Genomic DNA, 15,186 nt, shown 5'->3' with positions numbered 1-15,186 from the left:
TTTCTACATTCACAGTTGAACAATATTTAAGGAAGGAAAGGCGCTTTGCTGAGCAGGACAAGCGTCACCCGCCGGGAGCTCTGAACATTCGTCAGTGTTTCCCTAAAATAAAAAAGCCCTAAAGAGCGACTTTCCTTTTATTTTTATTTTTTTTAACCTTTTTTTTTTTTTAATTTTTTTTTAAACTTTTTTTAATCCTCTTTTCACTTGTGTGTTTTTTTAAATTTTTTGTACATCTCTTACGCTGCATCAGTAGGACTGAATCGGTTAGTTCATGAAATGCAACAGCCAACCCTCTTTTTTTTTTTTTTTTAATGTTTTGTGGGGATTTTTTTCTTTTTTCTTTTTTTTTTTGGTGGGGTTGGTTTTGTTTGTTTGTTTTTGTTTTGTGTGTGGTTTTTGGGAAAAGATAAACTGCAATGACTTGAAGTTGAGAATGTGGATACCGCCTCACTCACACACACTCACTCCTGGACTGAAAATCCTTCACCCCCTCCCGTCCTCATCCCGTGCTGGAGAATCCCAAGCTCCACCTCTCTCCAGCAGCCAAGACCTCACAGAAGCACCACAGCTGATCCCAGTTTGCCCTCTCTCCTCTCCTCTCCTCTCCTCTCCTCTCTCCTCTCCCAACTGGCCGTTCCCCACGGAGAAGCCAGTCCTGGGCTGTTGGGAAGAGGAGCCTCCCTCGTGTTGCTTGGACAGAATTCCCTCCTGGTTCCCTCTTCCCGGTGCGGGCTCGGCGCTGCTCCCGTGGCTGCGGCGGGATTTTCAAATGTGGTGTGGTTGGTTCTGCTTTTGTTTGTTTTGTTTGTTTTTCAAGCCTCACTCACACTCATCCTCTCATTCCCAAACATTCAGCATCCGTGCACACTCCTCACTTCTGGGTTTTGTGGTTTGTTTTTTTTTTTTTTTTTTTTCAAAAGATTGGAGATTTTCCAAGTGGGGGTCTCAGGTGTCATCCCAATGGTAACAGATCTGGAAGCAGGGAAAAATAAAAAAAAAAAGGGGTCTGTCACTGTTTGGGGGATGTGGGTTGGTGGGCTCGATCCTGGAGGGCTTTTCCAACCTTAACAATTCCATGATTCTACGAAAAAAATAACCCCCAAGGCCCCAAAATCCAACGTTCACGTGGAAAAAAAATAACAGGGATGTTAAAGGGATTTCAAGGTGGGTGACAATAATCCTCCTTCACACTTTTCCCCACAGCCTGCTCCCTTTAAAAGGTGTTTCAGTGGAATATCTGAAGTTGGAGCGGAGCCCTGAGGATCAGATTCCAACTCCCTGCTCCTCGGGGCTGCCTAAAACTGAACTGTGGCACTCAGAGCAGCTCCCAGATGCTCCCTGAACCCCCCAGGTTTCAGTTCCAGCAGGTCTGGAGGGCTCAGGGTGGTCCCCGAAGAGCACAAGTGACACATTTCAGGAAGGAGAGGGAATTTTTCCATGGGCAGACAGTGACAGGACAAAGGGGAATGGTTTCAAACGGCCAGAGGGCAAGGAGTGATGGGATATCAGGAAGGAACTGATCCTTGGAAGTGTCCAAGGCCAGGCTGGAGCAACCTGGGACAGTGCAAAGCATCCCTGGGGGGTGGAAGTGGATGAGCTTTAAGGTCTCTTCCAACCCAAAGCATTCCACGATTCCATGTTTGACCCCCAATCCCTCCAGCCTGGTGCAAGTTCACCACGTCCCTCCCCCTGGATTTGTCCCGACAAACCAACCCCAAACGGGGCTCGTTCAGAGCAAAAACAAACGAGGACGATCCTCCTGGAGAACGAAACCTCTTCCAGGCTGACCCCCTAACCATGGAGCAGGGAAGGAGGTGGGAGGGAGCCCTTACCAAGCTTGATTCTTCAGTTTTCTCAGCTCTTTAGTCGCCCAGGTAGCGAGAGTTTTTGTTTTGTTCGTCTTGGATCTCCTCCCTTCCGTTAGCAGTTCATGGATCATGGGTCTGGCTTCTACTAATTTCAGAACATCTTTCCCAAATGCTGTACACAAATCCCTGGAAAGAGGGAGAGAGAGAGAGAGAGAGAGGCTCTGAGCACCACAAACAGCTGTGCCAGCACAGAGAGCTCTGACTCACAGATCCTTTTGGAAAACGCTGCAGATGGTCACTGATTCCAGGGCTGCGACTAAAAGGGATGTTCAACCTCCTGGCCGAGGGCTGATCTGCCCTAAATTCAGCAGGAAGGACTAAAACACCCTGAAAAAATCCTAAATCTGGAATTCCTGCAGCAACCTTCACTTCCACCTCCCGGTTTCCACCTGTGCAACCCCTTCCCACTCCGAGTTTAACACCCAGCACTGCTGTAAACCCCCAGAATTGATGTTAAATACTTGAGACAGGCAGGAGAAGAGGCAGATTCCAGGGTTTCTGGGTGTGTCCCTGCTGGAATTGTGGGAGGGGGGCCTTACCCTATGAGCCCAGCAGCACAGGCCACCACTCCATCCGTGTGATCCTCGTCCCCAGCGATGTGGTCGATGTAGGACAGGATAAATTCTACTCTGGGCTGCACCAGCATCACATCAGCTGCAAGGGAAAGGCTCTGTCAGAGCAGGGGGGCACAGGGACAGAGGGACAGGACTTCCAGGGATTCCAGCAATCCCAAAACAGGCGGGATCTGGCCCAAAAGAGCTTCTCTGACAGGGAGGGGAAATGCTGCCAGAGGTTCTGAACATATTCCCTGCCTGTGGCAGCAGAGTGTTCACTCCCACAGGGGAGGGAATGAACAGTGATATCCCCATGGATGTGATAACCATGGACAAAAGGTGCTCAGGGGGGACCTGATTCCTCCCTGGAAGGAGGTTGGAGCCAGGTCGGGCTCTGCTCCCAGGACAAGGGACAGGACAAGCGGAAACGGCCTCAAGTGGTACCAGGGGAGGTTCAGATGGGACATTTGGGAAAAATCCCTTCATGGGAAGGGTTGTAAAGCCCTGGCACAGGACAGCGGTGGAGTCACATCCCTGGAGCATTCAAAGCAGGTGTGGATGTGGCCCTTGGGGACACGGGCTGGAGGTGACACAGCAGTGCTGGGCTGGCAGCTGGACTCGATCTTAAGGATCTTTCCCAAGCTTTTAGTTCCTGTGATCCCAGCAGAGCTGACCCCACCCAGCTGAGGGTACTCACGATGCACGTTCTCCTGGTCTCCCTTCAGGCCCTGGATGATCCCAGTGTAGGCCTCCAGGCAGCCCTCCCTCAGCTCGTTCAGGTAATCCACCATGTCATAGTCGGACTGCAAAGGGCCACAGGAACGGGAATGAGACCCTGGGAATGCCCTGGGGACGTGCACAGCCCCTGGCTGGGCTGGGCACACCTTACCTTGTCCACCTGTGCCTGGGACGCCTGCTGGAGGGTGTTCAGCACCACGTCCAGGTACTTCTTGAACTCCCCTCCGATGGCCAGGGCGATGTCCCCGAACACCGAGAGGATCTGGGGCTTCACAGACCTATGGACATTTTCGTTCTGGAAGAGATTCCAGCAGGGCCACGCTCAGTTCTCACTCCCTCTGGGAGGGGGGTGGAGCCCATAAATGCAGATATTTACTCCACATGCAAATCCTTGCCCCCAATAAGTTTGGATCCCGTTCAAATAGTAAGCAAGATAGTTGTCAAACACGAGATGATCCGAGCATTCCCAACACTTGTGCTTCTTCTCCCACCTCCCACCTCCCTCTGAGTGTGCAGCCAACTGTTACTAATGAGGAGGGAAACACTCACCCCCAAGTTCTCCAGGAGCAGCTGCATAACCTCGTCGCAGAAAGGCAGGATGTTGGACTGCAGGGCCCTGCACAAGTCCCCAACCAGGCCCACTGCAGACAGACAGACCTGCAAATAGCACAGCAACACCCCCAGCGTGAGTCACAGCTCCAGCCTCCCGCATCCAGCCCGTTCCAGCACTCTGGAGTGGCGAGAGGTTAATTAAACCCCGGGGAATAACGACCCTGAGAGCAGCTGAGGGGCCCCTGAGCAGTCCCTGCTCCCTTAACCGTGGATAGCCCAGAGCTGAGATCCAGGGAGTGACAGGGATTTGGTCTGAACAAACCCAACCAAACTGTGTCTCAGCTCCCACCCCATGGAGGGCACCGGGACTCGACATTCCAATGGGAAATCACATCCAGGCCAACACATGTGCAGAGCCAAGGCCCTGGAGGCTTCTGCTGCATTAAGTCTTGATTTATGCACAGAATTGGGCTGGTTTGGGCTGGAGGGACCTCAAAGATCATCACATTCCACCCCCTGCCATGGGCAGGGACACCTCCCACTATCCCAGGTTGCTCCAGCCTGGCCTTGGACACTTCCAGGGAAGGGGCAGCCAGAGGTTCTGGGGGCAGAGGGAGTAAAGTCTTGGATCTGTACCTGGTACTCGGCATAGTTCTTCAGGCCAATGCCAAGGAAGGGTTTGAAGGCATCCATGTACTTCAGGAACTCTCCACCCAAGACTGTGCACGGAAAACATTCCAGTTAGAAAGAGAATCCCCACTGGTGACTGGAATCCTGTTTTGCTGGGGTTCAACAAGTCAGAAGCCCAGCATTGCATCCCACCCAAGGCCAGTGGAAATCAATTCTCCCCCAGGGCAACACACAGGGAATGAGGGGCAGGGAAAGGTGTCCAGGGCCACCTGGACTCCAGAGATCCTCCAGAGATTCCTGAGCTCAGGAAGGGTGTGGAGACCTTCAGAGGGACAGGCAAGCGGGTCCAAGGCAAGGAGGTGGCATCCAAGATTTTCAGCAGCACCACATTCCTTTGTCCTGGAGCTCCAGGTGATGCCACAGCCACCACCTTCTATACCTGCACCAGGAGGCTCAAGCTGCCTGGAATTCCAGAACCCCAATGGAATTTCCCTTCACCCCTTCCAAGGCTGATTTTTGCCACTGTGATTTCCGATAAACAAGAGCTGTAAATCCACTGCCAGAACAGCCCTGAGTCACCAGGGAGGGTGAATCACTCAGGTAACGTTCCATCTGCCCTGGAGCTGCTCCAAGGGAACAGGTTCCCTTGGGATGGGAACTGGACAGAGCAGCACTAATTTGGAGGTGAGCTTTTCTGGCAAAATTTGCTCTGTGGTAACTTTATGAAAAGTGAAACCAAACCATTCCTTCATGGACCAGTCTGGAATAACCAGCCAGGCTCAGAGGCGGCGAGATCATGGAACACAGGATGGTTTGGCTTGGAAGGGGCCTTCAGGATCATCCAGAGACACTATCCAGGTTATCCCAGTGACACTATCCACTATCCCAGGTTGCTCCAAGTCCCTTGGACACTTCCAGGGACGGGGCAGCCACAGCTTCTCTGTCCCAGGAGTGGTCACACGACGCCTTGAGCAAAACCCGCCAATAATGCCGCTTTTCTCCCCACACAAACCAAAAGAGCAGGATCCAAACCCGCCCTGTCCCAGCCCCTGCCTCCTCCCAGGCCAGTGCTGACCTTCCACCAGGGTGCTGACGGCCATCAGGGCGTCCTCCTGCACTCCCCCCGAGCCCGCCGTGCTCTGGAACATCCTCAGCAGCGAGGCCATGACCACGTCCGAGATCTGCAGGGCGTCCTGGTGCTGCACCTTCCTCAGCACGTTCTGCGGGCACATGGACACACACACACCACTGCTGCCAGCCCTCTCAGCCTGCAGGAAGCTTTTCCACCCCCTTTCCCAGACAGGAAGCTGCCGTTTGAACTCCCCACTGCTGCCAAAAATCCGCTTGATCGCCGCAAAGTCCCTTTTTCATCTCGCTCCATTCAGTTTTGCAGCCACAGAACAAGCTGAATTTACCTTTCCTGCTGCATAGGCTGTTCTCCCAGCTTTCCATTTGTAAGCTGGAATTAAATGTGACCAGCCCAAATCTGATCCTATGAAAAAAAACCCCACGAGCAGGGTCCCTTTTTCTGCCCACAGCAACGTGAGGGCCCAACAGTTTTGCTTCCAAAGCACAGAACGAAAACTTTAGAAATTGCTGGTTGCTGAAATAAAACACTTTTTATGGGAATAGAAGGACCAGTTCTTTATAGTAATTATTATTTGAAGGCTGATTCTTCACTCCAAAGAGATGGACTTTAAATGTTTAAATGATTAAGTCTTGATTTACAGAACCACGGGGTGGTTTGGGTTGGAAGGGACCTTTGGAGATCATCAAATTCCAGCCTTCCACTAGCCCAGGTGGCTCCAAGCCCAGCCCAACCTGGCCTTGGACACCTCCAGGGATGGGATTTGCTCGTTCCTTTTAAATACTAACAAATGCATTTATAGCAGAATAAAACTCTGTAACAAAAAGAGGCATGTGATTATTCAACAGTGAAAAAAGCCCCTCTGCTGGGCTGTGCTCAGTGGTATTTAAGTCTCTGCTGCAACTCAGGAAATGCTTCAGGTTCAGATTTGGGGATACACACACGTTTATCAATTAAAACTGGCAGTTTAATTCCACTTCTCTTACACTCCCCAGGGGCAAACCAAGCTGTGCTGGGAGAGATCAGCGAGCACCACGAGGAGATTCCAGACACTGAATCTCCCCCATTAAAGCCCAGCTTAAGGACAGATTATTCCCACCTAACCATTCCTTTTAAAATTACCCTAAAAATTGGAAGAGTGAAAAGCAACCACAAGGCTTTTGAGTGAGCAAATGAATGATTCCTCACATCAGCCTGGAGACAAACACCACAGACTCCAACAGGGTGCTCTGATCAATCTCCTGAGCTGATTTTGGGGGAAAAAAAACAAAATAGGTGTTTTCAGCAGGATTTGCAGGAGTAACCAAGGAACTGCACTGCACTGCTGCTCCCAGTCACACTGCTCATTTACCAGATGTTTCATTTCAAGGCCTCTCAGTGCCTTTTAATTAGAGCCATTTGAAAGAAGAACACCAGCCACAGGAGGCAGATGAAGGAATTCGAGCCATGCTGGAGGTTTTTTTTTTTTTGGCCTGTGCCAAGCAAAAAGGGGTTGTTCAGGCTGTAGCCAACACAGGAGCCAAGCTGACAGCACATACAATCCTTTATCCCACCTTTACCAGGCTGCCCACAGTGTTCCTGACTCAAATTGCCCTAAATTCTGTCACTAGAGTGCGACTCAAGGCTTCTGATCCTCGTCTCACCTCCCACGTGTCAGCTGGGACACAAATCCACTTTCCTCATTCAGATCTGATCAACAGGCCCCGAGCCTGGATCCTCAGGGGCACAGAAACGTCCCTAAAGCCACCCCATTCCCCTAAAATCCCCCCCAAACCAGCGGGGCTCTCACCTGGAGGGTCGCACAGAGAAGGGACTGGAGGTCGTTGAACTGGATCCTGTCCGAGGTGCTCTGGATGTGGGACTGGAACACAGGAGAAGAGAGGCTGCACTGGCTTCTGACAACACCAGCAGGTCCAGATTGTGTTTAAATATTTGGGTTGGCTGTTTTTTTTTTTTTCAGATTTAAGACAGGAGAGACTGTGCAGAAGCTTAAAATAGCACCCCAGGATCTCAAATCCCACCCAGCCCCGCCTTCCACCAGCCCAGGTTGCTCCAAGCCCCGTCCAACCTGGCCTTGGACACTCCCAGGGATGGGGCAGCAGCTCTGTAAGGGAGGTTTCAGTTGGGATTTACCCACCTCCATCTGCAGCACTTGCTGGAGCCGCTCCATGATGACCAGGGTCGTTTTTTGGACAGCAGGGTAACAGTCCTTGGCACTGTTTTTCACTATTTCCATCAGGGATTCATAGGCAGAACTCCTCAAGTTATTCTGGTGTCCATCAGGTCTGGAACAGAAGGGATAATTTGCAGCTCCCAGTGCTCAGCCTTGCTTAGAAACAGGTTTTTTTTTTTTCCTTTAATTTTAGTAAACCAGTAACAGCCACATTTCAGTGCTGTGACGAGCAGCACTTGCATCCCTGTACTCCATGAAGCCACTTTTAGCTCAGTTTGGTGTGTTTTTTTCCCCCCCCATTCTCTATTAATGATTTTCAGTCGCTGGGAAGGAGGAGAGGGAGAGGAAAAGCCTCAAAGCCCCCAGAGAGAGGTGGGGATGTGGAAAGGGATGGAGTGGAACAGGCAGGGAAATGGGCAATTCCCAGGGATTTCTGCTTGTGCCCTGTTGAAAATTCCTTGGTTATCCAGAGGACCTGCAACCAACCCAGCTGGGCCTGAAAGTGTGCACTAAAAACTCAGATTCAAAGGAAAACAGGGGAGGTTTAGAGAAAAACAGAGAGATTCAAGGTAAAACAAGGAGAGAGGTTCAAAGTAAAGTGGGAGAGACTCAAGGTAAAATAAGAGCCTCAAGATAAAACAGGAGAGATTTCAAGTAAAACCAGAAGAGATTAGAAGTCAAAGAGAGGAGATCTGAAGCAACACAGGGAAGGGACTCTCTCGGGGGTGCCCAGTACCTGTCTGCAGTCTCCAGGAGTTTCTGCACTATCAGCTCAAAGGAGGAGGACAAGCAGTAGGTTGCTGGTTCTTCCTGATCATCAGGCACATCTGCAGCTTCATAGGCAGCTTCAGCAAGGCTGGAGAAGGCCTGGAACACACCAAAAAACGTGGATTTTATTTCCCCTGGGTTTGGCCTCGTTGGTCCAGGAACACAAATTCCATCAGTTCCCATTGTAAGAATCAAAAAAAAAACCCCAACCCAAAACTCCAAAAAAACCCCACCAGGATTAGCAACTGCAGAGCAACTGTGCTGAGGCAGGTGGGTGAGAGGAGCTGAAAGCTTCCTGATTTTCATTTTAATTTAGAAAACACATCCCAATCATCACCCAGAGCAGACAAAAAGCCACAGCTCCGTGGACTTGTGCCAGGAGCCACAGAAAGCCTTTAAACCTCTGGCAGAGGGAAAGAACAGCTCCTGTCACTTCTAAAGCTTGTTTTGACATGCAAATCCTCCTCTCCACTCAGTTCTACTCCAGCAGCAACCTCGGAGGGCAGGGAGGGACATGGAGCAGCAGAGACGCCTCTGGGAGTGGATCCTGCTCCCCAGATTAGTTCTGCAATCACCACAGATCCAAGTGGTGGTGATGGGGAACGAGGTTTTGCACCTTTTCCTTGAACTGTCTCCCCAAAAAAACCCTTAAATCCCTTTTCCCAACAGCCCTTACACGTTACCAGGGAGTTTCCACTGAAGGCAACTTCCACACTCAGTGAATATTATAGTTTTTCTCCTTAAAATCCATTTGTTCCTTAATTTTTTTCCCCACAGCCACAGAAGACCTGAGATAATTTGAGTGTCAGCCACGGTGTGTGTTGGGTGAGCAAGCCATGAATCAGCCTGAAATCCTTTAAAGTGTGTGTGGAAAAATATGGGAAAAATAAGATGGGAAAAAATACAGAGAAATATGAAAAGAAATGGGGGAAGAAATAAAAGGGGGGGGGAGAAATAAATAGGGGGGGAGAAATAAAAGGGGTGAAGAAATGAATGGGTGGAAAGAAACAAATGAGGGTAAAGAAATGAATGGGGAGGACAAACGAAATAAATGGGGGGGAGAAATAAGGGTGGGGTAGAAATAAAAAAAATACAGGGAAAATGAAGAGAAATATGGGGGAAATACAGAAAAATATAAGGAAAACATAAATGTGTGTATTCCTCTCTGTACCTCTTGATTTGTATCCACATAAATCGCAATAACTCCCTGACAGGAGTGGGATGTCAGGTGGGGTTGGGCTCTTCTCCCAGTAACAAGCAACAGGACAAGAGGAAACAACCTGTTCCTCCAGGGGAGGCTCAGGTTGGACATCAGGGAAAATTCCTTCATGGATTGAGGCCCCAGAACACCCCTGGAAGTGCCCAAACCCCACGGGAGGACACGGGGGAGCAGCCGGACCCCACCCCCTGCAAGCCCCGCCATCCCTTGGGAGCAGAATTCCCAGGCTGGGCTGGGTTCCTGGAGCTGCCAGGGGGTTCCTCACCCAGCAGACGTTGGTGGCCACCCTGGGCTCAGCGCTCAGCCCCTCCATGAGGCACTGCAGCAGCGGGGCCAGGTAGATGTCGTTGATGGCGGCCTCGGGCAGCATCTCACAGATCCGCCCCACCGTCCAGGCTGTCGTGTCCCTCACCACCACGCTGGGGTCCTTCATCAGCTCTATCAACGTGGGCATGGCCTGCAAAACACCAGCCAGGAGCAGCCAGGTCAGGGGAGGGTGCAAAATGCAGGGGTTCACCAGCGTTTGAACCGCTCGAGCCGACCCAGCTGCCTCCCCATCCCATCGTCTCCGACAGCTCAGAGCTCAGCTCTGCTCTCTCAGGAGGCAGGATCAGAGATTCCCTTTGGGAGCAAATCCCCCTCTCCACTCAGCTCCACTCTCTCAGCTCCCTCTGCAGGCAGGGAGGGACGTGGAGCAGCAGAGATGCCTCTGGGGGTGGATCTGCACCAGGATAAAGCTCTGGAATCACTGCAGAGTCAGGTGTAGGGGATGGGGCACAAGGCGTCCCATTCCTTGAGCCTCCCAAAAAATGGCTGAATCCTGACATTCCTTTTCCAAACACTTGTTCCATTTTGCTTTCCATCCCACCTGTAGCAGGGACAGTTTCCACAGCGTTTACAAACTCAAGGCAGCTCCTACGCCCGACATTAAATCAACCCACGGACTTTTGGCTCCACAAACCCCCAAAACCAGGCGACTTCCCTCTGGTTTTCCTTAAATTAAGACCACGTGCCAACCAGAATTCCTCCTCCAACCAACCCAGGGGCTTTTAACCCCTCCAGAGCCCCCCATTTCTCACCTGTATTACTAAAGGTTTGAGCTGGTTGGGCTCTGGCCCTTCCAGGATGCACCCGAAGGCCATCACGGCCGCGTCCCGGTACCTCCAGTCGGGATTCTTGATGTGCTCCTTGATGAAGGGCAGCACGTGGGGGACGATGTCGTCCTCACAGCAGGTGGCCAGCAGCATCAGGCACACCCCAGCTGCCTTGCAGGGGTTCCAGTCGTCGTCGTCGTCGTTCTCATCCTGGAACGGCGCCGGGAACGTCCCTCAGCACCCCAGGGGTTAACCCAGGGATGGGGTTGGATTTCCAGCAATCCCAGTCCCCCAGAGCAGTCACTCACACCCCCTGCACCTCCCCTGCCTGGAGCAAAGCTCTGCTGGCACACCTGGAGCGGCCTCACCCACTTCCACAACTCCCTCCCTCTCACCTGGGCGGAGATTTTACCCCTTGGATCTGTATCATCCATCCCGGAGCGATCCCTAGGGATTTTTGGCCCTGCAAGCCTCCAAAGGCAGGTGATGTCCTTCTAATTCTCCTTAAATTAAAGCATGTTCAGAGCAGAATTCCTGCTCCGAATAATCCAGGTATTTTGGGCTCTACAAACCTCCCAAAATGGGTGATATCCTTCTGTTTTTCCCTGAATGTGCGAAGCAGAATTCCTGCTCCAGCTAAAACAGCTCCTTCCCCCACTAAGCCCAGGCTCTCAAACCCTTTAAAGCTCAGCTTGGGATTCTCTCACCTGTTTTGTTTAACAAGCACTTGAGAACCTCCTGCAATTTAACTCCAAGATAAAAAAACAAGCAGGGAAACAATTCCCTGGATCCACTCGGAGCACTTTTCCCAGCCAAATGAACTCTGTCCCGTACAGCTTAATTAACAGTTTTACTTCTTCTAATTAGACCTGCTGCAGCAATTCCATTAGTTTTGATTAGCCTGGGAAGCACAGCCCCAAAACAAGTCCCTGGGAAGTGTTTAATGGGCACTAAATAAACATGGGCCTCGCATTTCAGGCTCCACATTCCAGGAACTGGATCTCACATTGGCTTCAATCTCACAAATATTTCCTTAGGAATACAGGGAATTAGCAAACCTCTTCAGAAACCATAAATGCAGGGAGGGTGTGAGGAGAATTGAGCAGGGGGGAGGAAAAAAAAGCTGCTGGAGGCAGTTCCACAGTCTCAGCCCCAAAACTGATGCATCATTTGCTCAGAGTGGTGCATGAAATCTCATCACAGACCGAGGCACTGCCACCACCTGGAGCACCTCTGGGAGCCAGAACCCCCTTCCCAGGGCAGGCAGGAGCACCCTGATCCCACCAGGATTCCCAACTCACCTGCTTGGTCAAGGTCTGTGTCAGAATTGGGACCAAATACTGGAGGGCCCCCTTGGCATAGAACTTGCTGGTGTGCTCTGGAGGCCTCCCTTGTTCTGCTGCCTGGAAAAAAACGGGGTAAAAAGGGGGGTTTTCAGTGGCTAAAGAGGCTGAATTTATTATAAACTCCCTTTAAAAGTTGTTATGTAATGAATATTATATATATAAAATGTATATCACAATGTATCAATCTATGACACTAATAGAACATTACACATTAGACATACTCTACATTATATTATATATATTAGACATTATATAATGATTGCATATTATACATCATGTTATTACATAACAAAATATTGTACATTATACTACGAATGCTAATGTATCCATAACATTAACAGCATAATATATAAAATATTATTATTAATATACAATAGAAATTACTATAATATTATTAACCCCAAATTCCCTTTCCATGCTTTCCTCCCCACACAAATCCGAAGCCAGGAGGCTCAAGGACACCCTGCACCCAGTCAAACACTCAAACACCCAGCCTGAATTTCCCATTCCATGCACACCCAAATCCCTTCCTCCCAGGGCACAATTATCCCTATTTTCAGTTCCCAGGTCTAATTAGGGAGGTGCCCCCGAGGTGAAGGAGCAAAAGGTGCCCAGCAAAGCACCCAACCCCACGAGCTGCTGCCTGTCCTTTTCTCCTTGCCTGCTTTTATTTATTTTTTTTTTTTTGGGAGGGGGGCATTCAACATAAATATATATTTAGCTGCTTTTAAAGATGGAAATGATTCATCTCCAGCCCTTTCAAAGTTTTTTCAGCTGTTATTGATCTCTGCAGCTCATTTATGCAAACAGCATCTGCATGCAGAACAACACCCCAAACCCAGCCCCAGCCCTTCCAAGGGATAATTACTTTTATTCCACCCGTAGTTTTATATTTAACTGACAAATAATGGATTATGTGGAACGTGATCAACCCTTCTGCGGGCTGGGGTGGGACTGAGCCCCTCAGGTCTGTGACAGACCCCAAAATTTAAGAATACAGAGTCCCCCAGGCCCCCAAAACAGCAGGTAATTGAAGATTTCCTCTGGATTCCTTGGGATATATAAATGCAACGACCCCAAACACTCCTCAAGAGCACCAGCTCCAAGATCTGAGAATTCCCTGGCCTGGAGTACATGCTTAGTGCACATCTAGGTTAACCCTGGAGCTGGAGCTGGAATGCTAACAAGGGATCAGGTACCTGCCTGGCAGAGCCCCAGCCCTTGAGTGGCACAGCCAGACCTGTCACAGAACCTCCATCCCAATTCCCTGGCAGGGATTTTCCTCTCCTGCACAGGCAGCTCAGCCTAAGCTGCTCTAGGAAGGGAAAGGGGCAGAGCTGAGCTTCACTTAGAGCTTTACACCTTAAAACAACCCCAATCCCTCCCTGTGAGGGTGGGCAGGCCCTGGCACAGGTTGCCCAGAGAATTTTTGGATGCCCCTGGATCCCTGGAAGTGTCCAAGGCCAGGCTGGACAGGGCTTGGAGCAACCTGGGCTGGTGGAAGGTGTCCCTGCCCATGGAAGGAGGTAGAACTGGAATTTTAAGGTCCTTTTAACCCAAACCATTCCATGAGTGTGTGATTAAAGGAAATCCCAAAAGCAGCCCCTCAGCTGAGGCCTCACATTCACCTGGTGGAGCAGAAGAACCCAAGCACTGCTCACCCCTGCACTGTCCCAATCCATTCCTCCCCCAAAACCGGAATTCCAGAGCTCCCGTTTCAGGTGCCCAAAATGAAAGGAGAAACCAAGGCAGGTTTTCAAGGGGGAAAAAAGGAGAAAAATGCTGCTGTTCCCTGAGTTGTTTCAGCAGCAACCCCAGCCTGGGGGGCTCGGGGGAGTCCCACTGGCTCCAAGCATTCCCAGCGCTCCCACCTCCGAGGCCTCGATGGCCAAATCCATCTCCTCGTCACACACGTTGGACCAGAACTCGATTCCCTGCAGAGCCACCTCATCTATGTCACTCTTCATTGCTTCAATAGTTATCTGGGAAACAGGAAAAAAAAAAACAAAAAAAAACCCACAAAAGGACATTTTAACAAGTTGTTTCTCCTGGAATCCACGTCCCAACTCTCGGCCTGTCGGCAGGAGATCCCAGCCCGGCTGAAATCGGATGCCACTTTGGAGTTATTGTTCTTGGAACTTCCAAATAGGATTATTTTATCAGCTCTGAGCCCCCCTGGGAGGGCTGAGGAGCACGGACAAAATCAGCATTGTCCCAGCTTTTGGAGCCCCAGGTCTGAGAGTCCTGCTGCTGGTGAGGGGGGTTTTATGGGGAGAGGGATGCCCAGCATCCAGGCACAGGAAAATCAGGGATACAAAAGGAAGAAAAATCAGGAATACAAGGAAAGTTTTGTAAAAGATTAGGATAAAGGAGGACAGGGAGATCAGAGAAATAAATGTGAGAAATATAAATACCAGTAAAGGACCAACATAGAAATAAATATGGGAAATATAAATATGAGTAAAGGAAGATCAGAAGTAACTGTGAGGAACGTGGATATAAATATGAGAATCAGAACTACAAGTAAATGTGAGAAATATAAATACAAACGTGAAAACTAAATACAAATATATGAGAAATAGAGATACAAATAAATATAAGAAATAGAAATACAAGTAAGAGAATTAGAAATACAAATAGATCTGAGAAACAAAAATACAAATAAATAGGAGAGACAAAAATACAACTATAAGAAACCTGAATACTCACAGCAAACAGAGCAGGCCCCATGTAGGTCTCCATATACTGATAATAAAGGGACATTATCTTCACCAGATTCTGTAAGGCAGCCACTCGTACCTTTGGGGTAAAAGAGGGGTTATTTAGCACAACTGTGGTTATTTTAGGTGGGTTTGGGTGTCAGAGGTTCCCCCCAGCTGCCCCAGGAAGGTGCAGGGGCAAAGCAAGCCCTGGATTCACTCACCCTTGTATCTGGACACTGTGTTGCTTCACAGACTACTTGCATAATAAAGTGCCTTTCAGACTGGAGGAAAGAAAGCAAAAAGAACATTAGGAGTGTCTTACAAAAGCACTGGAGGCTTCCTGGGGAGGCTGGGTTTGAGGCTGGGCTGGCCCAGTCCCTCCTGCAGCACTTCTGAAGATGCAGGGGCAGCACAGGGCGCTCACTGCACTATTTTAAACCATTTCTTCCCCC

The 15,186-nt window shown here is 49.9% G+C and overlaps 1 protein-coding gene across 1 annotated transcript; it reads right to left on the bottom strand.

The window, feature by feature from the left end:
• Positions 1–368: 368 nt before the first annotated feature.
• On the bottom strand, positions 369–15,034 carry KPNB1 (karyopherin subunit beta 1). The gene is made up of 17 exons (XM_027909145.1): positions 14,956–15,034; positions 14,742–14,831; positions 13,904–14,014; positions 11,988–12,089; positions 10,672–10,896; positions 9,858–10,049; positions 8,342–8,472; positions 7,570–7,717; positions 7,222–7,293; positions 5,421–5,565; positions 4,352–4,434; positions 3,713–3,820; positions 3,315–3,458; positions 3,123–3,228; positions 2,411–2,525; positions 1,836–1,997; positions 369–975 (listed from the first exon to the last, which is right to left on the bottom strand). Coding segments are annotated over exons 1-17 (1,977 nt in total). The 5' UTR covers positions 14,998–15,034; the 3' UTR covers positions 369–974.
• Between the last annotated feature and the right edge of the window lie 152 nt (positions 15,035–15,186).

Source organism: Empidonax traillii, unplaced genomic scaffold, assembly GCF_003031625.1.
Source record: "Empidonax traillii isolate 1590-97213 ecotype Southwest subspecies unplaced genomic scaffold, ASM303162v1 scaffold1961:size50763, whole genome shotgun sequence".
NCBI classification, from domain to species: Eukaryota; Metazoa; Chordata; class Aves; order Passeriformes; family Tyrannidae; genus Empidonax; species Empidonax traillii.
The sequence above is the reverse complement of the archived record's forward strand: the minus strand, read 5'-3'. Positions and strand labels throughout refer to the sequence as shown.